The sequence below is a fragment of the Gymnoscopelus microlampas genome (assembly GCF_963454915.1).
Source record: "Gymnoscopelus microlampas genome assembly, chromosome: 22".
Classification (NCBI taxonomy): domain Eukaryota; kingdom Metazoa; phylum Chordata; class Actinopteri; order Myctophiformes; family Myctophidae; genus Gymnoscopelus; species Gymnoscopelus microlampas.
In genome coordinates this window covers 36,518,161-36,544,310 of record NC_139959.1, presented here as the reverse complement: position 1 = coordinate 36,544,310, position 26,150 = coordinate 36,518,161, and the positions used below count along the sequence as shown (strand labels likewise).

General features: G+C 45.6%; 1 protein-coding gene across 4 annotated transcripts in view; it reads right to left on the bottom strand.

Moving 5' to 3' along the window:
* The window catches only part of slc4a2b (solute carrier family 4 member 2b), a 93,148-nt gene that overhangs the window by 2,761 nt on the left and 64,237 nt on the right, over positions 1-26,150 (bottom strand). For 2 of the 4 annotated variants that reach the window (XM_084049047.1, XM_084049049.1), the window contains 13 exons: positions 25,363-25,567; positions 24,830-24,938; positions 23,830-24,014; positions 22,533-22,746; positions 21,350-21,556; positions 10,814-10,962; positions 10,504-10,698; positions 4,866-5,096; positions 4,324-4,413; positions 3,800-3,966; positions 2,925-3,178; positions 777-946; positions 23-196 (listed from right to left, as the gene is read on the bottom strand). In XM_084049047.1, coding sequence (XP_083905173.1) covers positions 23-196; positions 777-946; positions 2,925-3,178; positions 3,800-3,966; positions 4,324-4,413; positions 4,866-5,096; positions 10,504-10,698; positions 10,814-10,962; positions 21,350-21,556; positions 22,533-22,746; positions 23,830-24,014; positions 24,830-24,938; positions 25,363-25,567 — 2,350 coding nt within the window. The remainder of the gene's footprint in view (positions 1-22; positions 197-776; positions 947-2,924; positions 3,179-3,799; positions 3,967-4,323; positions 4,414-4,865; positions 5,097-10,503; positions 10,699-10,813; positions 10,963-21,349; positions 21,557-22,532; positions 22,747-23,829; positions 24,015-24,829; positions 24,939-25,362; positions 25,568-26,150) is intronic. The other 2 variants (XM_084049048.1, XM_084049050.1) reach the window with 1 other exon arrangement.

Here is a 26,150-nt window from a genome sequence, read left to right as displayed (position 1 = left end):
CCTTGTGGCGGGTGAGACTTACACATGCCATCTCTCTGGAGGTGAAGATGCGAGGCAGGAGGAACATCTTGACGGGCACGGTGAGGATGAGGACGAAGGGGAAGGCCAGGGACGCCTGGGTGGACATGACCGCCCACAGCGACGCCAGACACACCAGCTGGATGCAGGTGAACAGGTGCATGCGCAGCGTACGCACCTGGACACACAAGAACAGGTCAATGGCTAAACGGGAACGCATGTGTGCATTTTTTTATTTCTTTGGCTACTCAAAAATAGCAGAAGCTCATAGCACACATGCAAAATGTGTGCAAATCTTTGAATATATATACATTTTTAAAGCAAACATTTGTAACTCAAATCTTTGCTTCTGGGGGGATTCTACAAATGTCTTCAAAGCAGTTTCTTTTTAAACTTAAGTTGCTATAATATCAGTGGTTCTCAAACTTTTTTCATGTCAACGACCACCCAAAATGATATGTATTTGGGCGCCGCCCCCCATCTCAAAACATTTTGTTCCAGGGACCCCCCCAGATCTACAAATTAACCTGGCATCTGTCTGCATAACAAGGCTAAATTACATTTTAGCCTTTGAATAAGCCTGCAAGGGTCAACGATAATCGCGGTTACAAAATAAAGTAAAAATAAATGTGACTGTAATTTTAGCCACAATTGTGCAGCCGTACATGAGGTATAAAGACCACATGAGTTAGGACCAAACAACATTGCAGTTATTTTAAATATATAGTCATAAATCTCTGCGCCGCCCTCCTCCTCACCTTGCGGACGTAGGTGTGGTCGGGGTGGTACTTGGGCGGCATGAGGAGCAGCATCATGCGCTCCGTCAGCTGGATGCCGTTCAGTGACATCACGCCCATGTAGAGGAAGATGCCAAACAGCACGGCCAGCGGGATCTGACGCAGCAGGTCACCGATCACAATGGACATGCCTAGAAGAGAAAGAGAGCAGTAGTTTTCAACCTTTTTCATATAATTTAACCCTTGAGAGCGTAAAATGAAACCAAATGGATTTCCCGCTGGTTGAGAACCACTTCCGAAGATCAGTGGTTCTCAAACTTTTTCCATGTCAAGGACCCCCCCGAAAATGACACGTATTTGGCCGAGGACCCCCATCTGAAAGGGTGTTGTACCAGGGACCAGGTTAAATTATAATTATACATTTTCTACATTTTTTAAAGTAATTCAAAAATAGCAGATGTATAGGCTCATAGCCGCTGTACTCAAAGTCACTTTAAAAAAAATCTAAAAACACTTTATTAGGAAGCAGTTTAAGTGCTACTTTTGCCGTTAAAAACTACGTTTTTGAAGTAATTAGGGGATTAGGATTAGGACACTGTATGAGCAAAAAGAGGGATGCGGTCAGGATTCCATTCATAAATGTAAGTTTGCGCATCCTGTCGCTTCATTCACTATTTCAGGAATAAATGGCTTAGCACAACATTGTTAACTATAAAGATAACGATGTGGCCATCCATCCACATTGATGAATTATCTATTCTGTACCATTCTATACCTGCAATTTATTCTATGCATGTATATTTTCATCCACAGCTTTGGTTCCAGTTATCCAGCTGTGTGTTTGCGGAATTTGCCGTGGCTTTGAAATGACACTAGACGAACGTAGTGCATTCCGATCCTATGAGGCCAACCCGGTCCATCACTCTGTCCTCGCATCTAATCCTCTCCTCGCTCGCTGGGGGAGAGTGAAAGTTGGGACATTGGAATTCAGCTTTAAGCGCACGTTCACGTCCGCGAGGGCTTGAGGGCCTGAGGGCTGTCCCGTTTGACATGGGTAAGTCAGTGATGCACCCTGTCCATAACTCAGCATCGATGCAGACTTTGGCTAAGGGAATTTACCCATAGTTCATAGCGTTACCAGGGAATGAAGGGAATCCTCCAAGCGTCAATTATTCAAGTATGCAAATTAGTCATGCATCGCGGTTAGATGTCAACACTAGTGCTTTCTCACCGTTTAAAAAGGGAGACGGAAGGGAAGGTAGGCCTATACATTTTGTACAAATAAGGGAGTAAATATGGAAATACAATTTAAAATGAATAATATTACAAACCCTAACCTAAACACAAATTAAAAACAGAATAACGTAAATATAATAATAATCAACAACAACAATCACAACGATTAAAGCACTGACTGTAAATAAGGACAGTAAGAGTTTTAACTATAAAGAAAACATCACATAGATGCACCTGGGACGTATCATCAGTGTTGTAGCCTGGGGTCATAGGGTGTTTCGGGTCTCGCAACAACATACAGATCAAGCCCCGACTTACGTCCCAGTAGCTACCCACGGTCAGTCCTATAGGGAAAGACAGGGCCACTCAGTCCGCTTCTCCGGAACTACTCTGCCAGGACTCGGGGAGGCTCTCTTAAAAGTTATGTAAAGTGTCATGAAGGACTCCTCTAAAGTGCTGTCGCATTCCTTTTATACCATTTGGGGCCCTAGCAGCAGCTCACACTGAAGCACTTACCAGCTGAGGTCACTTACTGTAAGGGGTTTAGGGGGGAAATTGGAATTGGGCCATAATATATCCATGTTCTCCTAATCATAATGTATATATTTATGTTCCTCCTTATCATAATGCATGTTCCTCCTAATCATAATGTATATATCCATGAGGAGCAACAGCTGCTGCTGCATGATCACTGCCTGATTACCCTCTTAAGACTGGATACGGTACAGTATATGATGAATATGTATTATAACCTATGTCTACTGTGTTGTAGACCACAGTCCCAACAGTATGTTTAAGATCTTGTTCCTGTAGAATGTATATGAATGCATATTCATGTCATAATACTGTACATCATGACACAAAGTCAAATTCTCGCCCCCAAACGTCCGTTGTTGGTGAATAATAATAATAACGCCGCCGACAGACACTCACCGACCATAATGGCGACCAGCAGCCCCGTCACCCTCTGCTCTTTCACTTCCTGGATGCGTGGCTTGTCGCCGGGGGCGACGGCCTTGCTCATGACGGTGAGGGCGTTGGCGTGGGTGACGGAGCGCACGGTGGCGGCCGCCATCCAGGGCAGGCCGAACAGGGCACAGGTTCCCCCCAGCACCACGATGAGCATCAGGTCCAGGTGGAACCCAGAGCCCTTCACCAGCATCCTCTCCTTCTTACTCACTATCAGACTGGATGGAGGTTTCATGAGAGACACAGACAGACAGACAGTGTTTACATGAGGGAAAATCAAAATGCAGTGCATAATGTACATTAAAGTTTTAAAGCATCTCATGAAAATGACTTATTTTCTATCAATTACACACACCATGAATCCTTGAAGTCATGGAGATTTCTTTGTTTTTGTTGCATTCCTGAGCCAATATTTTTTCATGACTGGTATTGGTATTAGCGGATTTCCTAGTTTTTATTTTTGAAAATGCTAATAGTTTGTTAGTTTGTATTAGTTTTAAGTTTTTTCAATACTTTGAATTATTTGTCAGGTGCAGGATTGAAAAGGTAAGCATTGTGTAATAAAAAGATAGCATTTATTTATACATTTGGTACAGTGAAATCAATACATTCATATCATCCAAAAAACCTTATAAATAAACGAAAATAAACGCATTTTGTCTATAATTTCAGTTCGTTTTAGTAAGTTTTGTAAACACAACACAGTTTCAGTTAAGTTATCGTTAAAAAAAATAATCTGTTTTTTAATGTAGATCAGTTAACGAAAATGTTTTTTAAATTTTAGATTTAGTTTTTCCGTTAGTTTTCGTTAACTATAATAACGAGTTGTAGAAACTCACGTGGTGATCTGTGTCTCCATGAAGATGAGGATGAACACCAGTAGGGCGGGCAGCACACAGCCAAACATCATCCAGATGGGGAAGGCTCCGTCAGAGCCCAGAGGACTGATCACCCAGCCACGCTTCTCTGGACTGGTCACTGAGAAGCCACTGGGAACGCTCAGTTTCTGGACAGACCGGAGGAGGAGGAGGAGAGACACACAGGAGTTAATACTTGGTTAATAGCTGTGGGTCAGTGGTGACTGACCTGTAGTTACAGTAAATACAGTATATTGTCTGTCGGGTGGAAACCATGTCCAAAACTGTTCGTTTTCAGCATTCAAATTAAAAAAAAGCTGATCAAAAGTAGCAGATTTACAAGCTTTAGAGCTTGTAGATCTGCTACTTTTGATGCTTTTGTGTGACGCTGTAGTATGATCAAGTAGGACGTTAATTTACGTTAAAATATGGAGATAAGAGGTTTCTGCCCGACAGTACCGATTTACCTGTATGTACTGTATATAGATGTACTATATGGGTCTCACCTGCGTAAAGGTGTCTTTTAGGCTGTAGTCCACCAACACCATGATGAGGATGGCGATGGGTACTCCAAAATCACCAATAATCCTACGGAACTGAACAACACAAATTATGTTTTAACACAACTACAGAGTACTGCATGTATATGCAGACTATACTCACAATGCAGTACAAGCTGATTTTCTTCCACCCAGTACTTGGCGCAACTGCTATCATCATTTGTAAAATAATTTAAACCACAGATTCCATTATACAGGGGATTTTATGCACATCCAAGGTGCATTTATTAAGTTACATATTTGATTTGGCTGAACATGGTCATTTAGCATCTGTTTAGCAACAATGGGCACTTGTTGTTTTTCTCTTCTGTTTTGTACCCTTTTGTAATGTTTATATCTGCTTTTGTAATGTTGCTTGTTTTCTGTGGACCATGATTGGAAATTAGCCTTCTTGCTAAATCCGGTGTATTTAGACTACATTTTGCATGTGATGTTAATTAATATGCGCTGTCCCGTCCAAACGTATACAAAACAATGGCTTTTTTTACCCTTCCGGGGAAGAAGGCGCTGTTCTTGAACTTGCGTAGGTAGAAGGCGATGAAGAAGGTCCCGGCCATGAGCACCAGAGACAGCAGGGCGGTGTTGGGCTCCCCGGTGTTCTCAGGGACGATGGGGACACCGCTGCTGTTGCCTAGTAGTAACGTTGTGATGTTCCCTGCGTCTTCGTCAGTGCCGTTGATTTTACCGGGACAGCGCTTCAGCGGGTACTCCTTGAAGATCTGCCCGGCAACAACAAGAGAACAGAGAGCTCCCATTGAAAAACTGTTTTTTTTCTTGATCAAACAAAATACACACACACACACACACACACTATATGTACACACGGACAAATAGCATGCACAGTACACAGTGTCACATTCAAGCTGCACTATGTAACTTTCCTCTTCTACCACGGCTTTGAACCTAATTTCCTGCTTAAGTCCTGACATTCTTACCATTGAGCTAATAGATTAAATAAATACATTTAATCTTGACCGTCAGGTCAAAATTCATGTCAGATCCTGTGTCTATAGGTGAAGCATGTCCTTTGACACAATCTAAATGTCTCAATAGAAGAGCAGGGAGACAAAGTTATATTGTGTTAATATTCTCTCCCATACAGATTGGACAAAATTACATTTTCTTCATTTAAAGAAAACATAGTGAGGCTTTAAAGCACAGCTTCCCTTTACCTAATGGCACACATGCAACACACACCAATGTGCGTGCACACACACCCACACCCCTTATAAATGGGCATACTACAATAACAATGGAGATATAAATAATACATGGAGATTGATTGGTTAATGACCCAAATCCCTGAACGCCATGAATGAAGCTCTGAAAATAGCAACCTCAACATCTCAACACCATACAAGCCTGGGTGATGATAGATCCAACTCTTAATCCATTTAATTCCCATGAACAGTCAGTCCATCACAGATGATTGTGCTCGTTAGACAAGCAGACTTATTTTGACCCCAGGATTTGAATGTCACCCAAAAAACATATAATTGTTTCTCTTTTGAAGATATAAATATCTCAAGTGTTACTTCCAATTATAGATTACGCTTATGTTGTGTCAGAACACCGCAGACACTCATCTTTAACCTCTTAATGTTTTATATAATTCCTTGTCTTGTGCAGGTTTGTCTTGAGGTGTCCATATGGAACTAATCACTGCCTCACGTACAACTCGCTCAATAGGCTGCAGCCTAAATCAAGAAGGCAATATCAATGTGGTTATCACAAAATCCCAAGGCACACCTGGACTCGAGGTACAGCGTTTAACCCAAGACCGGGGACGCATCTGTGTCACTTTAGATTTCTTTGGCTATTCAAAAATAGCAGATATACAAGCTCATAGCGCGGCACCGAGTGCCGCACTATGAGCTTGTAGATCTACTATTTTTTTTAAATTGTGAAAATGTGTGTAAGTCTTTGAACATATATATTTTTAAGCAAACATTTGTAACTCAAATCTTTGCTTCTGGGGGGTCCCTGGAACAAAATATTTTGAGATGGGGGTCCTCGGCCAAATACATCATATTTTGGGGGTCCTTGACATGAAAAAGTCTGAGAACCACTGATATAGCAACATAGGTTTAAAAAAAAAAAAATGTTAGGATTTAGAAGACATTTTGTAGAATCGGTCTCAGGTCTTTTTTTTTTTTTAAACTTTCTTTTTATTTTCTTTTTCTTAGAGCAGGTTAGGTCATGTTGGGCATCACATATACATTAAATTAAATTAGTACATTTCTGGCAAAGTTAACATTCTCATGTTAAAGGACAACTTTGGTTTTTTACAACCAATGTTTATGTTTTAGATTGTAATTTAAGTAAATAAAAGATGAGTGTTAAATTTTTTTAATTTACTGCTTTCTATAGTTTTAGCAATTTTCACAATCTTTTTTACAGTGTTTTCACAGTGGGCGGGGGCATTCTGTCCGGTGGCTAAATATGTATTTTTTTAACACATTAACCCGGCGGTTTCTTTATTATTATTTACAGTAGCTCTTCTAGCCCCCAATAACTCACATCTGGCCATCTCAGACAGCCGGACCTTTTTTATTGTGTAAAAAAGGCATATTTAGCCACCGGACAGAATGCCCCCGCCCACTGTAAAAAATATCGCAAAAAATGCTAAAACTATAGAAAGCAGTAAATGAAAAAAAAATTACACTCATCATTTATTTACTTTAATTACAAGCTAAAATATAAACCTTGGTTGTAAAAAACCAAAGTTGTCCTTTAAGGGCTATTCAGTCCAGATGAAATGAGAGGGATCCTTATTTGAAGCAACTTCAGTCCTTTCGTTGAGATATACATAGAAATAAAAAACAAGCAGTAAAGTGTACAAAAATAAAAAGTATATAACATAGAGGTATTAAATCAAGCAAGGTATCCCCACGCATAGTACAGATTCACATACTTGTACATACATACAGATATACATTCAAAAAACCCCACTTCTTTACAGGTCTTTCACAGAACTATTTTCATATGTAATATCCATTTTAACCAGTATTTACAAAAAGTATCCATACGGAGTCTTACAGAATATGTGAGTTTCTCCATTTCGTATATGTTCTGTACAATGGCTATCCACTCCCCCTTTGTTGGTGGGTTTTTGTCGAGCCACCTCCTGGTTATAGCCTTCTTACTGGCCACCAATAATATTTTGAGAAGGTACTTGTCTGCGGTGCTAAATTCGGGTGGTATGTTACTCAGGTAAATTTTGGTAAAAGTACATTCAAGCTCAGAACCCATTATTGCGTTAATATCTGATACAATCTCAAGCCAGTAGTTTTGGGTTACTGGACAGCCCCAGAATATATGGAAGTGGTCAGCCATTGTATTATTGCAGTCTCTCCAACAATTCCCCGATTCTGGTGTACCATTTTGTAAGTATTTTCTCCTTGGGGTAATAAAGAACCTAATCATGTTCTTCCATGAGAACTCCCTCCAAAGGCCGGAACTAGTGGTGGTGGTTATCATATCACATATATTCAGCCATTCCTCCTCTGTTAAGGTTATGTCTGCTTCTTTTTCCCATTTAAGTTTAACATAGGAAGTGGAGTGGTTCCTAGCTGTCTGTATACCTGAATATATTCTTGATACCAGTTTTTTGGTGGTGTTGCCTTTGTAGGCATCAATGAAAATATTGATGAGGTCTGTTTTGTTTCCCACAGCCATTATGTTTTTGTCAAAATGATGCCTTAACTGCAAATATCTGTAGAAGTCCTGTTTTTCTAGGTTGTGGTTATCAATGAGATATTGGAAGCTTTCCAAGCCTGTACTGGATGAGATCAGACAGTATGCTGTAATACCATACCGATTCCAACGTTTAAACCTAGAATCCAGCCGTGCTGGTGTAAAGTCTTTATCATACGCCACCCATTTTAATAAACGTGCCTCTCTTTCTATTTTTTGGACTTTGCATTCTTTGAACCAGATATTTAGGGGAACCTTTGTCCAATTGCTTATTTCTTTTGTGTGTTGCTTCATGAGAGTTTTATCACCCAGTATGGCCTGGAGAGGGATATTCAGTTGGTCCAATTCTATGTCTTTCCATCTTGCATCATATTCATTATTGCACCAACAGACTAGGTATCTTAGTTGTGCCGCTTTATAATAATCTTCCAGGCAAGGAAGTGACATGCCTCCCTTATCCTTCGGTAGTTGTAAAGTTTTGAAACGTACCCTAGGTTTCCGACCTCTCCAAATGAACCTGGAGATCATCCGATTCCAGTTATCAAATTGTTTCTTTGGGATTTCCACAGGTAGAGATTGAAATAGGAATAACAATCGTGGCAAAATGTTCATTTTTATGGTCTCTATTCGGTCATACATACCAAATATCACCGGTACCCATCTGTCCAAATCCTTTTGTATTTCTTTTGTGATTGAGTCATAGTTTTCTTTATAAATGTTGACTAGATCTTTTGGTATATTAATGCCCAAATATTTAACAACATCTGAGTTCCATTTGAAGTTATATTTTTTACGTATATTCTCGTGGGGTGAGTAATTAAAGGAAAGGGTTTGAGTTTTGTTTACATTTAGTTTTGGTAGACTGGTATCAGGATCGGAAAGTGTGACCAACACGTCGTCCGCGTAAAGGCATATCTTGTGTTCTTTACCGTTAAGTGAGACCCCCGATATGGAGTCATCTTCTCTTATTGTCTGAGCTAGTGCTTCTATAAATAGCGCAAAGAGGGCGGGGCTTAAGTTACAACCTTGACGGCATCCCCGTTCCAGGTTGATTACTCCTGCTAGACTGCCGTTTATTTTAACTCTGGCAGTTGGCTGGTAGTATAAAGTTTTTAGGCAATTTATAATTTTTTCGTCAAAACCAAGGCGTTGAAGTATCATGTATAAGAATTCCCAGCGACAAGAATCAAAAGCTTTTTCCGCATCTAAGCTAATAGCTAAGAACTTTTCATTGCTTTTGCTCATGCCTTCTATCAAAAACAAGGCACGTCTGACATTGTCCTGTGTTTGCCTATTTTTTATAAAACCGGTTTGGTCCGTGTCAATTAGGTCTGGGAGTATGTTTTCAAGCCGTTTTGCCATTATTGAGGCGAACAGTCTGTAGTCTATGTTCAGTACAGAAATAGGTCTATAAGAACTGCATTCTGTCTTGTCTTTGCCCACCTTTGGAATCACAGATATTATAGCTTGTCTCCAAGACACAGGTGTCTCCCCGCCCTGAAGGACATAGTTAAAACATTTTTCAAGCATAGGTGTCAGTGAGTCTCTAAATGATTTATACCATTCGGCCGGAAAACAGTCTCCCCCTGGCATTTTATTGGTCTTCAGTCTGGATATTGCATCATTGATTTCTGTTGTTGTTATGTCCTGAGTTAACCCCTTATTTTGTTCTATACCTATTGATGGTAAGTCCAGGGATTCCAAAAAATGTTGTACAAGGGTAGGTGGTGCTGCTTGAGGCTGTGTATATAATTTCTTATAATATTTTTCGAATGAATGCTGTATTTCCTCTGTAGTGTAACTCAACCCGTTGGTATCTGGGTCTTTGATTTTAAAAATGGATCTTTCAGTCTGTTCTTTCTGTAGTTTCCATGCCAGCATTTTTTTTGCTTTAGGCCCATTTTCATAGTACCTTTGTTTTACGTATTTAAGTTTGATTTCTACTTGTTTATCTAGTATCTTATTTAGTTCTTGTTTTGTTGCATTTATTTGTTTTAATATATGGGGGTCGTTTGAGTCCACATGTTCTTGTTCCAAATTTTCCAGTTTGTTTGTTAAGTCAGACACCTGTTTCTGTTTTTTGTGTCTAGAAGACCACATTATTAATTTTCCTCTCATCACACATTTTGATGAATCCAATAGAACACTAGGTGTTATTTCTTCATTGTCGTTAAATTCTAAGTAATCCTTTATTTCTTTTTTAACATATTCCTGACATTGGGGGTTATTTAGGAGACTTGTGTTAAGTCTCCATACTGTGTTTTTAGGTTGAACATCCAGGTTAAGCCTTAAGTAAACACCTGCGTGATCAGACACATCTTTGATCGGTCTCAGGTCTTAATGGGTTAAGAATCTGTGCAGTAAGTATGTAAACCCCCCCCCCCACCACTAAAAGGTTGTTATGTCAAGTCTGTAAGCAGCCCTCCTTACCCTGGCCAGCTTGATGAAGGTCTCGCAGATGAAGATGAGGGAGATGAGGAAGGAGAAGATCTCCTGGGTGAAGCGGGAGACGAAGCGCACCAGGAAGCTGCCCTCGAACGCCACCATGACCACCACGATGATGACCAGCCAGAAGCCGATCCACACGCGGCCCGTCAGGTACTCGATCGAGTTCCCTTTGCAGAACTGTTGAGACAGAATAGAATAGAATACTTGTATTGGCAATTTACCTGTGGATTATACCAGGGGCAGTGACTTCAATTGGATATTTCTTTTTGGCAGAGATCTATCCACAACTCACTGAGTAGAAGGCCTCTTCAAACACCAGCAGCGGCCCAGAGAAGCCCACGATGAGCAGAGGCTGGGCTCCCAGCAGACAGAATATGATGCCCTGTATGGCCGTGGACACGATCAGCTCTGACACACCGATGAGCCCGTCCGTCTTCTCACCTAACACCACACACACATAGACAGATACACACACACACACACACACACACACACACACACACACACACACACACACACACACACACACACACACACACACACACACACACACACACACACACACACACACACACACACACACACACACACACACACACACACACACACACACACACACACACACACACACACACACACACACACACACACAGCATGTTGAAGGAAAACCAATGTTGAAGGAAAACCAATCCTGCCTGCTACTTCATTCCATTTTTATACCACAACAGTACAAACTTTTTATTTAACCTTTATTTCACCAGAGAAATCACATTGAGACTAGTGTCTCTTTTACAAGTGTGCCCTGGCCAAGAGAAGAGGCAAATAAAATGTTACACAGCTCTGCCAGTAACGACAATACAGGACATAACAAAACAAAGACAAACATGACATCCTTAATACCAAAGACCTACTACCAATAGCACCAATACAGACTAATTAAAATACTAATAACAACAATACATCGTAAAACTAATAAACTAATATAAGACTAAGATCACAGCAATTGCTACTTGTCAAAGCAGGAGCAATGGTTGGAGAATGTGCCCATGGCAATCCTCTTAAAAGACACTAGAGGGATCAATGAAGCCAATTTTAATCTAGTCTGTAGATCATTCCACGACCAAGGCCCAAAAAACGCAAGTTTTTTTTTCCCTGCCTCAGATTTAGTAGTGGGTACGACATAGCGCATCCAGGCATTCGATCTGAGGTTGAGCGAATTTTGGACAAGATTAAATTTTGAACAAATGTACGAGGGGGAATTTCCAAGAATGGCTTTATATATAAAAGTGTACCAATGTAGCAACCTGCGAGATGCTAAGGAGGACCACCCTACTAGGGAATACAGAATACAATGATGTGTCCTATAGGTGGAGCTGGTAATGAACCTCAACGCAGCATGATAAAGGGGATCAAGTCTACCCAATATTGAGGGACAGGCGAATCGATACACAATGTCGCCGTAGTCGAGTTGCGACATAAACAGGCCAGTGACCAGCCTTTTCCTTGAAGCAAAAGAAAAACAGGACTTCATTCTATAAAAGAAGCTTACAGTGAATTTTAACTTCTTAATCAACGCTTCAATGTGATGATTGAAGTTTAACTTGTTATCCAACCAAATTCCCAGATATTTGTAAAGCACCACCCATTCGATGGTTACTCCTTCCAAGGTGGTGATATTTGGGGGGATAATGTCAGCTCTATTTGGAGTAAATAGCATGGCCTTGGTTTTTTGGCCGTTTAATAGCAATTTGCTATTTACCAATTCATGCTGCAATGAGACAAAATCTGAGGCCAAGTTTGACACTGCTACATCAAAAGAAGGAGCACAAGAGTACAGAATTGTGTCATCGGCATACATATGATACTTACAGTGCTTAGATTGACTACAAATATGATTGACATACAAAAGAAAAAGCAATGGACCAAGAATGGAACCTTGGGGGACTCCTTTCTCAAGGGTGATGGAATCAGAAATGGTATCACCAAATTTGACACACTGTGTGCGGCCAACTAAATAGTTTTTGAACCAACCAAGCACATTTTGGCAAAAAACAGCTTTAGAAAGGACCTTGAGCAGTACGTGAGGATCCACGGTATCGAAGGCCTTACTCAACTCAATGAATAAGGCCGCACAAAAAGATTTCTTACCCAGGGCTGCCCTGATGTCGTCGATAACATTAAGGCATGCCGTTACAGTGCTATGTTTTGCTCTAAAACCTGACTGCATGGGGTTCAAAATAGAGTATGAATCAAGAAAAACCTTTACCTGATTTGATACTTGGCCCTCTAAGATCTTTGCCAAGGTGGAAAGGTTAGAAATGGGCCTGTAATTGTTTACATCACAAGGATCGCCAGCCTTGAGAAGAGGGGAAACATTTGCTTGTTTCCACTCTTCAGGTAGACTTTGAGTGGCTAAGGAGATATTGAACATATCAGTGACAGGTTGAGCAATGATAGCCGATGATAATTTTAGGAAAAAAGGGTCAAGGCCGTCTGGGCCTGCAGATTTTTTAGGGTCTAAGGTAGACAGGGCGTGTAGAACATCCGATACCAGGATGGGAGAAAAGTCAAAAACGGAAACAGAAGCAACAGATGAGTCAACGTTATCATCATGGGCGTCTTGATGAGGAGCATTGGCAATTTGCTCATCAAAAATGTGTCCCGCCCTTTTAAAATGCGAATTGAAAGCATTTGACATGATTTTTTTTTTCAGAAATAAAGGACTCGCCCACCCGAATCTTAGGCGGGGGGCCTGCTGCTCCTTTCTGTTGCAGGGATTTGACTACTCTCCAGAAGGTACAATGATTGTTAGAGGTATCAGTAGTGAGAGATAAATAATGTTCCGATCTTAACTTCCTGGTGAGGACCGTACATTTATTTCTCAAGACACGAAACAGAAGCCAATCATGACTTGAATTAGACTTTCTTGCAAGTGACCATTGTCTATTTCTTTCATGAATCAGATCAGCCAGGTCCCTAGAGAACCAGGGATTTGCACGGTTCTTAATTCTGATTTTTTTGAGAGGTGCATGTTTATTCATCAGGTAGAGAAACTGTTCATGAAAGAACCGAAAGGCCTCATCCATTGATGGAATTAAGGACATGCGAAACCAATCAACTGCAGCCAAATCGTGAAGAAAGGCTTGTTCAGAGAAGTGTTTAAAGCAGCGCCTGATGACAGTCAGGCCTTTGGTTTTGGGCAGCTTAGTGTTTCTGACACATGCAATAGCACAGTGGTCACTCAAGTCATTTGCAAACACACCAATTGAGGCATATTTGTATCAGATGATACCAAAGTTAGTCGCTTTCTCAAAACAGCATTTTCTCTACTCATTTAAATGGAAAAAAAACATTTTTAAACATTTGGAACCTTATTCTTTCTTTGCTGCAACAAAAAAAATGTAATCAATAAAATCATTGTGTTTTTTTCTCTCCAAACAGTCACAGTTTAACCGTTTTCCAAAAAATGACTTGAGAAAAAGACTTGAGAAAAAGAGTGGACAGTACGTGCGTGCGTAATGAATCTTATCACAGTGATAGACACTAGGGATGTTCAATATTGACTTTTTTGCCGATATCCGATACTGTCCAACTTCCTATGCAGGCTTTTTCACCAAAAGTCAACTAATTGTTTTTGTTTTTCGAAACCGATAATTTCCGATATTACATTTTTATGCTAATATCGGCTGATAATATCGGACATCCCTAATAGACGGGTTTTGTTTCATTGCTCTCTCGTTGTTCACATATGGGAAACAGCGCCCCCTGGCGCGATGACAGAAGCTTCACATTCACTCCCTCAGGGCAAAAACCCTTTTTGGCCCTGTGGGCCTTCCCTCGCTTCCCAAGGTCCCTCCCCCGAGGGCATAAAAAGACCTGGCAAGCGGAAGTCATTCTCTTTGTTCCTTCTGCCAAGCCGGTGAAGGAGCTTCACTCAACAAGGTCGCGGGTAACTACACGCTCTTAAGCGACGGGTTGGATCCTGTCCACTGAGTTCCCCGACCTCTTCTCCCTCGTGTTTTCCCGGGGGAAAACACCTACAAACTACAAGCTAGGCTACCCTAGCCAACCTTTCTATCTACATGGCTCGACGGGACCGTCAAGCCGTCGCCGATCGCCGACTCCGGGAGGCCAGCCTGGAGCCTCCCCCACGACGATGCGGCTCTCGTTCCTGTCGCCTTTTCCTCGACGACTGGGACACACATGAGCACTGCGTGACCTGCCTGGGGCTCGCGCATGCCGAGGATGCGATCTACGGTGACCCGAGGTGCTACGAGTGTGCAGGCCTGCACACCTCCGATCTGCGGGACCGGTTCTCCAGGGCCCAAAGATCCTTCCCGCCACCTCGTTTCCACGACGACTATGAGGACGAATTCGACGGGGACCGACGCCTCTTCTCCTCCCGTCGTCCAATGGACCGCGGGCCGTCCGCTGGATGGGAAGACCACACTCGACGGCCCCGCGCTTCGGCAGCAGCCGGCTCTGCACGTGCTCTGGAGCCCCCAGAGCAGCTTCGTTCCTCTCACAGAGAGGGTGGGGCGAGACCTACTCACACAGCAGCCCCGCGCTCTCGCTCTCCTACTGTGAGAGGGACCTACGACGGCGCCGAGCCCCTCATAGATTCCCCTTCCTCACCACCTGGGGCCCGCAACAGTGGCGACAGACAGCAGGCAGCCTCTCGCTACTACTCTCCGGAGAGTTTTGCCTCCGCAGGCGACGACGACGTCGACAACGGGGCCGTCACCTCTTTTCGACACCATGGAAACGAGGCGAACAGCTACCACGTCGTCGACGAAATTGAGGAGGACGTACTGCACGACACCGAGCAGATCGTGCTGCACGACACCGAGGCTATGGCCCTCGGCCCACCCGAAGGGGGACCCCTCCCCCCTGTTACTATACCCGTGGAGGCTACCGCGGACCAGCCTGGCCGCCTTCCTCCATCGGCTGAAAAAGACGAGACCACACTGCTGGAGCTCTACAAAACCGCTACCGTGAGGTGCGGGCTCAGATGGCCGGGCGATGATGCGGAGGAGACTCCCGCCAAAAGCCTTTCGGAATGGCAGGGTCTAGAATCAGTAGACGAGAAAGTCGCAAAGAAATCCAAGCTTCCCTTGGCCAAGGGTTTCAGGACAGCCATTTCCAAGTCATGGGACTCTCCTCTGGGCCCCGAGGCTGAGCCAAAGAGACTCAGGTTCAACATAGACTGTGAGAATGCGGGCGAACTCGGCCTCGTTATCGTCCCCCCAATGGATCGTACCTTGGCCAGTTCTCTTCTCCACAGCCACCGCGGCCAGAAGGCTCCGTTCAACACAACGAAAGAGCCTCCCTGTCTGACAAACGAAAAAGACATCGCCGGCTCCGTAGCCACCAAGGCTGTATACAAGGCGTTTGCGTCGGGCGCCAGAGCTCTGAACGCCGCCGCTCTACTGCAGGGGTCCCTGGCGGTACTCCTGAGCGAGGCAGGAGACGCCGCCACACCTCTGCAGCTGACGGAGATGAGACGCCTCACTCAAGAGATCATTTCGCTCAACAAATACTCAACCGAGTGGACCGGCAGGGGTTTAGGATTGTGTGTGACCCACGAGAGGGCTCGGTGGCTGGACCACGTTAATTTCAGGGGTGTAGACGACAAAAAGAAACTGCTCAACCTAAAAGTGACCGCAGATAACCTTTTCCACGGTGGCATGGACTACCTAAAAGACAGCCATGCGGTGCGCAAGGCGCAGGACGAAGCCGCTCTGTCTTGCATCCAGGCTCCAGCCAGACCCCCTCCCCCCAAACCACAGCCCCGTCCTGCGCGACCGGAGAGAGGCAGGCCACTGATCCGGCAGGACGCTCCGTCTCGTCACACCCAGTCCTTCTCCGCCCCGCCCGCCGCCAGAGGCGAACAGCGAGACCGGAGGGAGGACGAACGCACACGACCCCCGCCTAACAAGCCCCAGAGAGGCGCCTACAGGGGCCGCGGTTCCAAGCGGTATAGGTGACACTGTCAATTCCTGCCTAAAGAGCAGGGAAGATTTCTCCCCCGGTTCCCTCCCCCCCGAGACGGTGGTTTCATGTCTGGGTCTAGTGGCCTCGGGCCTCAGTCCCAGGACGGCGAGGAAGAGGAGGAGATTCTCTCCGGAGTTTACGGCGGCGACAGAATATTGCGCCCCGGGCTCCAAGTTCCAAAGCACACACACACAAAAGAATGTGCATGCCTCTGTGTCACCTGTTGTTACTGCAAGTGTTACTGCAAATGTTTTTTATATGGCAAAATATGCTTGTGCAATAAAGAACAAAAGAAAAGACAACAAAAAATCTCAACAAACAGTCGAAATGAAAATGAGCCAGCGATCGCCACGGACCCCCACAAGGGGGTCCATGGCGATCGCTGGACAGAACAAGGGCTTTGTGGCGGGCCAAAACCGCCACTTGCTACACGGGTCACGCCAAAATTTTTCCTGGTCCAAAATGCGCCACAAGGTAAAAATGAGCCAATGTGTCTGGGAGACGGGGGGGGCAGCCAAAATGGCCGCCCCCACCCAGCGACACGTGTCGCTGGCCAAAATGGCCGCCGCAGCTTGCAGACACGTGTCGACAAACACACCGGCAAGGCCCACGCGGTTAGCCAGAACTACAACGATGGCCGCGCACGTGAACCCGGAAGTAGTAGGAAGCACTCTCGCCAGACCAACGAGTGCAGCCAAGAGGGCGGCTCGGGTTTGCTCGACTACGATAACAACCCCTCCCAATCCGTTGTCGATGCGCATCGAGAAATGGAAAGAATGCAACCCCAACACTTGGGTGCTCCGTACGATAGCACGGGGGTACAAACTGCAATTTTCCACCAAACCACCCATGTCCAACAAAGTACTGTTGTCACGAGCGAGTGGTCAAGCGGCTGCGACGTTACGAGAGGAGATAGCCTCCCTGTTACGCAAGAACGCCGTGCGGGAAGTATTACCAGGAGAAAGCCGGCTCGGTTTCTACTCGAGATACTTCCTAGTCAAGAAGAAAGGAGGAGGTTTACGTCCCATCATGGATCTCAGAGCTCTCAACAGGTATTTGAAAACTTTTCAGTTCAAAATGTTGACGGCAGCGGCTTTGCTACGTTCAGTCCGACAGGGCGACTGGTGGAGCTCGATAGATCTAAAGGACGCATATTTTCACGTTCCCATCTACCCGCCGCACAGGAAATTCCTGCGCTTCGAATTCGAGGGTCGTGTGTACGAATACCTGGTCCTCCCGTTCGGAATGTCGTTGAGTCCCAGGGTGTTTGTGAAATGCACTCAGGCAGCGATAGCTCCTCTGAGGCAGAGGGGCATTCGCATCGCGAGTTACATAGACGACTGGCTACTGAGTGGGGACTCGTATCAGGAGGTGGTTCACCACACCCATACAGTGGTGTCGCATCTGACCTCCCTAGGTTTCACACTGAACCTCGAGAAGTGCATGCTCACCCCGTCCCAACACGCTACTTTCATAGGCATCGAGCTGGACGCTATTACTCTCAGGGCTCGCTTATCTCAGGAGAGGATAGTCTCTTTTCTGAAGTGTCTGGCCATGTTTCAACTGGAACGCAAGGTCCAGTACACAATCTGCATGAGGGTGGCAGGGCTCATGGCTTCAGCCATTTCCCTGGTACGTCTGGGCAGATTGCACATGCGCCCTTTTCAGAGATGGGTGGGCTCCCTAGGGATCCCGGTCACTCAGGGTTTTCGCCGGGTAACGGTGACCGCAGCGTGCATGCAGTCCCTTCGTCAATGGAAAATAGCCTCTTTCCTGTCAGAAGGCGTCCCAATGGGGAGGATCATCTCCAGGAAGATGATAACCACAGATGCCAGTCTGTCCGGTTGGGGCGCTACCTTCGAGGGCAGGACGGCCAGGGGTGTGTGGGACCTCAGTTTGAGGAGGGCCCACATCAACTACTTGGAGTTGATGGCGGTCCTTTTGGCGTTGAGACGTTTCGAGCCCCACATCAGTGGTTGTCACGTTCTGGTCAAGACGGACAATACCACGACCATGGCCTACATCAACAAACAAGGAGGCTTGAAGTCTCGTACCTTGGACGGTTTGGCGCGGAGGCTGACAATGTGGTGCGACACGCACCTGGAGTCAATCAGCGCCTCTCATGTACCAGGGGTTCTGAACAGGGGAGCCGATCTTCTGTCCAGAGGCAAGATCCATTTTTCGGAATGGTCTCTGCACCCCGCGGTCGCAAACCAGATCTGGGCCAGGTTCGGACGGCCCCGAGTGGACCTGTTTGCATCAGAGGAGAACGCGAAGTGCTCGCTGTTTTTCTCAGTGAAAGGCCAGGCTCCGCTGGGTGGGGACGCCCTGGCGCACGAGTGGCCGAGGGGACTGCTCTACGCGTTCCCGCCGCTGGAGCTGATCCATCCCACCCTGGAACGGATCAGGCTCCGGGACCTGACGGTACTGCTGGTGGCTCCAGCATGGGGCACGTGGAGGTCGGAGATAGCTCCCCTCCTTTACGATCGGCCCTGGCCCCTCCCGCTGCGAGAGGACCTGGTGCAGCAGGCGGGGGGCGAAATCCGTCATCACAGACCCGCAGACCTAGACCTGTGGGTCTGGCCCGTGAAAGGGAGAATTTGACTGCGTCTGGTCTTCCACCTAGAGTAGTGGCTACTATTCAGGCCGCTAGGGCACACTCCACTAGGTCCGTCTACGGAGCTAAATGGGGTGTGTTCGAGGAGTGGTGTGTGGCACGGTCCCCGGTCGTGGTCCCGTTCCAGGCATCAGTAGCAGACGTCCTGACCTTCCTACAGGATAGGTTGGATCTGGGAAATGCTTTCTCTACGATCAAAGTGTATCTGGCGGCCATCTCTGCCAACCATGTTGGTTTTGATGATGGGAAAACCGTGGGAAGACAGCCCTTGGTGTGCCAGTTCATGAAGGGCGCGTTGCGTGAACATCCTGTTTCACGGTCCTTGTTCCCCACGTGGGACTTGGTCCTGGTGCTCGACTCACTCTCTCGTCCTCCTTTTGAACCTTTGGAGACGGTGGAACTGAAGTTCCTCACGCTCAAGACGGTGCTTTTGGTTGCGCTGACAACAGCGAAACGGGTGAGCGACATTCATGCCCTGTCGGTAGCTCCGGAGTGCATGAGGTTCGCTGGTGATGGCAGTAGGGTGGTCCTTAAACCCAACCCGGCGTTCATCCCCAAGAACCATCTGGCGGTGGTGACACCGACCGAGCTGGTGGCTTTTCACCCGCCTCCGTTTACCTCAGAGGAGGATCAGAGGCTGCACTGTCTTTGTCCAGTAAGAGCCCTGCGGCTGTATGTCCGGCGGACTGCGGCCCCGAACCGACCCAGTCAGTTGTTCGTTTCCTTGGGCCCTGGACCAGGGGGGAAGGCAGTGACTAAGTCCACACTTTCCCGCTGGATTGTGGAGGCTATTCGCCTGGCGTACACTAGTAGGGGGGCTCCAGTGCCGGAAGGCCTGAGAGCGCATTCTACTAGGAGTGTATCGACGTCCTGGGCCCTCTTCAGAGGGGTGTCTATTCAGGACGTCTGCACAGCGGCAAGTTGGGCGTCTCCATCAACTTTCGCAGCTTTCTACAGCCTGGACGTGGCGGCGTCTTCCATGGCGCACGCAGTCTTGGGCGTAGCTTCCACCTGAGGGTGGACGGGTGCATGGAACGGCTGTAGGTTCCGTCCATGCCCCTACATCTTAGTGTATGGCAGGCCGATTTCTGGGCCTTAGATTCATAAGGCGGACTTCGGTCTGTCAGGGCCCTTCCCCTCTTTAAACTTAGACGGGCTTTGCCTGTTTTCTTTAGTTTATAAGGCAGACTTAGGTCTGTCAGGGCCCCACTTTTTTCTTGTTCCGTACCTCAGACCCGGTGGGTCTGGGGGGCGTACCCTGGACCCGGTGGGTCTGGGGGCGTACCCTGGACCCGGTGGGTCTGGGGGCGTACCCTGGACCCGGTGGGTCTGGGGGCACCAGGGTGCCAGGGGGGCCACGTCCCGGAGGGGGGCGGGGCCCTGGCGCCCAGGTGCTGGGACAGGTATTGTGGTATCTTGGTTGTAGATACATTCCGGGGGTTTATATCTCCCATATGTGAACAACGAGAGAGCAATGAAACAAAACTATGGGTTACTTCCGTAACCCCGGTTTTGTAAGTTGCGAACGAGTTGTTCACAAAAACACCCTTCTTTTTTGCTTGGCAGAAGGAAGCTGGTGTGTAAAGAGAATGACTTCCGCTTGCCAGGTCTTTTTATGCCCTCGGGGGAGGGACCTTGGGAAGCGAGGGAAGGCCCACAGGGCCAAAAAGGGTTTTTGCCCTGAGGGAGTGAATGTGAAGCTTCTGTCATCGCGCCAGGGGGCGCTGTTTCCCATATGTGAACAACTCGTTCGCAACTTACAAAACCGGGGTTACGGAAGTAACCCATAGTTTCCGCGCGACGTCATCACAGAGTAGAATTCGCAATCTGCACATGCCCGGGTAGAACGAACCGGAAGCGCCCTTCACTCTGTTGTTGTGTTCGGGATTTAGATAGGCATAATGCTGCTATTATAGGCATAATAGGCATAATGCTGCTATTATATACAAACAGATCCAACTTCCGACAAATCATTTTTATTGAGTAAACAAGATATTACAAACTGCATAATTTAATCTACTTTCATTAAACCCGGTGAAGACCATATTTTTATGAATGGACATTTGACCAGTGCTGCTGCGGGTAATGGCGCCCTCTATAGGCTCACTTTAGAAATTGCATGCAAATCCCTCTCTTGCGTGCGCAGCATCCTCTCATGTTTACTAACAGGAAACCCGTCTATAGACACACTATCTTTCCACCAGTAGGACTACTTACCAAGCAGGCCTCCGAATGTGATGGCCGGGGAGAGAGCGGCGAAGTAGATGAAGATGACAGCGGCCATGCACTGGACGTTCAGGGCGTCCTTGTAGTCACTGATGTACTGGGGGTATCTGCGCCGCACGTCTCTGATCAGCCCTCCGAACGGCCGTCCGGTCCTCTTCAGGGGGTCGTCTGACGCTTTGGAAGGGGCGAGAAGAGCTTCTGACAGCAGAGGGGGGGAGAAAAAGTTATTACGGGATAAGTTTCTACCTTTCTGAACGAGTTGACAAACGTTTATCACTTTGCATTTATATCAGAGGTCTTCAACAGGGGGTCCAGAACCCCTATGGGATCCTCAGAGTTACAACAGGCCAATACTTTGTGTGATAGGATATTTTTTTTTACATGAATCACTTGAACCCTAGCATAGGAGAACATTAGCTGAAAAATAGCCGATCTACAAGCTCTGCGAGGCGTTGTGGGCTGGGGTAGAAGAGGTTTGGTGTAGTAGAGGTAAAAAAGCAGCAGACTAAGTACAGAGCCAAAGGTCAAGTTTACTAAGTATTGACGGTTTAAGTTGTTAAATGTCTGAAAATAAACATCAACATATCTGTCAAACAAGTCTATGAAGCCATCTATGAAAAAGTTTAATCTGCAACACAGTTTCATACAATATGTAGTGGGGGAGCTTCATCTCTCTCTCAGCTAAGGGGCCCTTGGCTTGAAAAACGTTGAAGACCCCTGATAAGTATGCCTCTGTTGCGCATTTTAACCCATTCAATCCAGGGACCGCATCTATAAATGTAAATGTCTTCTAAATCCTAACAGATGCTCAAACATTTTCATGTCAACGACCCCCAAAATGATATGCATTTGGCCGCCGACCCCCATCTCAAAATATTTAGTACCAGGGACCCCCAGAAGCAAAGATTTGAGTTACAAATGTTCACTTTAAAAAAATGTATATTCAAAGATTTGCATAAATGTTCACGATATTTCCAAAAACAGCAGCTCTACAAGCTCATAGCGCGGCACTCGGTGCCGCGCTATGAGCTTGTAGATCTGCTGTTTTTGTAGGCAAAGTATAAAATAATGATTATATAGCTAAAATCCAAAATGATGTGTTCCCAGATTGAATGGGTTAACTAAACTAGGAGGTGGATGATGATGATGATATGATGTAGAACATGCTTCATACCTTTATCCTCCAGGCTCTTGGGTTCGTTCAGCAGCTTGACCCCTTGCTCCTCCCTCTTGCGGAGCATCTCCTTCTGGAAGCGCGCCACGGAGCGGAGCAGCTCGTCCCCGCCCATCTCGGAGGGCGGGAGCACGATGCTGCAGTCCAGGAAGCTGTTGATGGCGTTCAGCAGGTCCTGCCTCTCGTCCGCCATGTAGGCGGCCTCGTGGAAGTGCTGCGTGAGAACACAACAAAGCAGAGAGAGAATTATTGTCTCAACAAGAGCAATGGGAGAGGCAGCAGTTGCCTTAAAACATTCAATCCGGGAACCCACCTGTGTAATTTTAGAGTTGCGCTATAACAATTGTTTTATACTTTGGCTATTCAAAAATAGCAGATCTATAAGCTCACTGGTTACAACAAGCTTGTAGATCAGCTTTTGAAAAATCTTGAACATTTGTGCAAATCTTTTAACATATCGGGTGCCAAACACGGTCTGAACCGTGTGTTTAGATAGTGGCGGTTCCGAAGCTTCGGTGCCGAACACGGTCTGAACCGTGATTTCAGTCTTTTTGTTTTTTTCGTTTTTCTCCGCGCGGGCGGGGCTAGAGCAGCTCTGGGAGCACCCATTGTAATCCTGCGAAGGAAGTGCCAGATCACTCACCGGAAACATTTTTTTTCCCCCATCCGCTTCCTGTCTATTTCCTACTTTGAAACGCCTATATCTCCGAATCCGTTTCCTGTGGGGAAAACCGGTCATGCGCGATGCGCGATCCCCCCCCCCCGTTGTAACCCGCGAGGGGAATGTTATATGCTTTTTTTTGCGCGGATTTGCTTGTAACGCACGCGGAAACTTTAAACAGCAAAGCGCAGTCAATGGGGAGAATGCTGGCACCCACGGTAAGTTGTTATGAAAAAATGCTGGCACCCGATGTGTTAATACATATTTTTTTAAATAACATTTTTAACTAAAATCTTTGCTTCTGGGGGGTCCCTGGAACACATTTTGATGGGGATCGGTGGCCAAAAACATAATTTTGGGGGTCCTTGACATGAAAAAGTTTGAGAACCACTGATATAACATAAGTTTAAAAAAAAAACAGTTTTATGTCTTGTTCTTTTTACTTTTTGTGTTCTGTGTTTGTTTGTCTTGCAAAATGTGGAAAGAATCAAAATAAGAGTTAAAAAAACTAACGAAGGATTCCCAGGCAATTAACCACGGTTTGCTCCAGCAGAGCTGTTCTGAGGCCCACAGCCAGGGGCAGTGATTGTATGCTGCAGTTAGAAGGAACAATAAGGGTGAATATCTCACACTCACCTTGTCGGACATGAGTGTGGAAATGGAGCGTCCGATCTGGTGGTAGTCCATGTTGGAGCTGGGGGGTCCCAGCAGCACGAAGATGAACCTGCAGGGCACGGGGACCTCCAGGACGGAGTCCAGCTCCACCGCCTCCTGCAGCCGCACGAACGCCATGGTGGGCTGCTCCAGGAAGTCAACGCTGCCTGAGAAGACCCCGAGACACCAGTTAACATACAACACTTTCAAATCCAAAACAAAAAAAAATCCATATTCAAACAGTTATTTTTGTAAATTAACGCACTACTTGATCATACTACAGCGTCACATCAACAAGCTCGAAATGCGGCGCAAAGCAACGCATTTGGATAGGTACCAATTATTTTCTAAGAGTAGGTGACACCATTTTTAACTGCCGATGTTACACTATAGCTGTGTACCGGATTACTGCAATTCAATGACAGTATTTTTTAGCGGGGCAAAATAAAATGGCACTGTTGTATAGGGGTGGAAAGTAAAATAGATTCATAGATTAATCGCGATGCTGACATGGAAGATTATGAATCGATTCACAAATGTCATGTTTTTCTTTCTTCATCATATTGCTAATTACACAGAGCAGCAGCCAGATTTTGGTTGGATATCAGAATATTGAGAAGCCTTTGTTATAAGTCATTATTATTTTACAAAAAAGGACTTGTTTATTTTCTTGTTGGTTTTCTGCAATTGTTGATGTTGGCAAATACATCCTTCCAGTTGACAGTGACACATCTCTTACATTTATTTTATTATCAATAAAAGATAATGGAAGTAAATTAATCTGTTTTCATTATGGATCATTAGAAAGCACTTTGTTCATTAGTCACACAGTGAGGGGGAAATAAATCATGTATTGGAATCACAAATCGCAATATTCGGAATATAATCAAATTGTAGCCCTCTGAATCGAATAGTCAGGTACCTAGCGATTTCCGCCCCTACTGTTGTACAGTCATAAGGGGACCAACGGAAGAAAACTCACCGACGAGTACCACCGTGGCCTCAGCGTTCTCTGGGATCTTCTCCAGGAGTTTCAGCTCATGTTTGGATTTGGAGCGGTGCATGCCTGAGACAGCTGGAGCAGACTCCTTCTGCAGAAGAACATGGCGGAAACAAAAACTATGGAATCATGTGGATCCTGCAATCATGTGGATAATGCATTATAATCACATTTATAATTCATTGTAATGCACTTATAAGGCTTCATAACCCTCCTTACAAGTTGTTTGTTAGAAGTTTTGTATAATTCTAAACATTTATAACAGCCCGATCACACCCCCGTCGACTTCCATTACAAAAATTAAGTTAAATATTTATAACATATGTGAAAAGAAATGAGTGGAGGTACGTCTGTGGCTTACTTGTGTGTGTGCCGATTACTTCAGTGGTTTAAGAGATTAGCTCCGGACACACAGACAGACACAAAGACTGACCCTCTTATAGACAGGTAGACTCAAAATTCAAAACTAACAACGTACGTGCATGGTCGTACATGGTCCGACCACGGGCCCTTACCTGCAGCTCGTGCTTCTCGACGTCCATGCGCGTGATGTCCGACTCCACCGTTATGGTGGTGGTGCCCATCAGGGGGTCCGTGACGGAGGGCTCCGTCTGGTGGATGTGGTTGGCGCTGTGATGGTGGGCCATCAGGCTGCCCAGGCTGGCCGCCGAGATGTTCCTGGGGAACGGGCTGGTGTGTTCCTTCTCATCGCTCGGGTGACTGAGGGGAGGAGAGGAGGGAGAGGGACAGGTTAAAGGGGTGAGGAGGATGTCACCTATTACAAGGGTTCCCAAACTTTACAGGCCGCGACGCTCCAAAATAATCATATTTGAACTGGGGACCCTCCATCCTGACAAGCACTTCTGAATTGTAGGCATTACATTTAGTTTGACTCGGTTCCACAGATAAATATTGAGGCGTTGTGAGCTTGAAGATCGGCTATTTTCACAATGTTTGCCACTATATAATACGTAATATTTGGACAATTTGGTATTAAGGTCTTAAAAGTCATTACATTTCAACTTTAGAAATGTGCAGATACCCTGTATACACTTATACTGTTGTTGGTTTTGTTTACGGTTTAGTTTTTTTTACATCCGTTTCTTGCAAGTTTTCCTCATACAAAAGGTATTTTCAAGAATAAAAACAAACACAGGATTTAACAGATGCAAAATATATCACAAAACAAAACCTAAATGAAAGAGAAAAAGTGAAAAAAGACACAGAACATAACCAAACAATAGACAAGAACACAGGACTGTTGGCGGTACCACATTCAGAGGGCCACACCAACAAGGGCCGC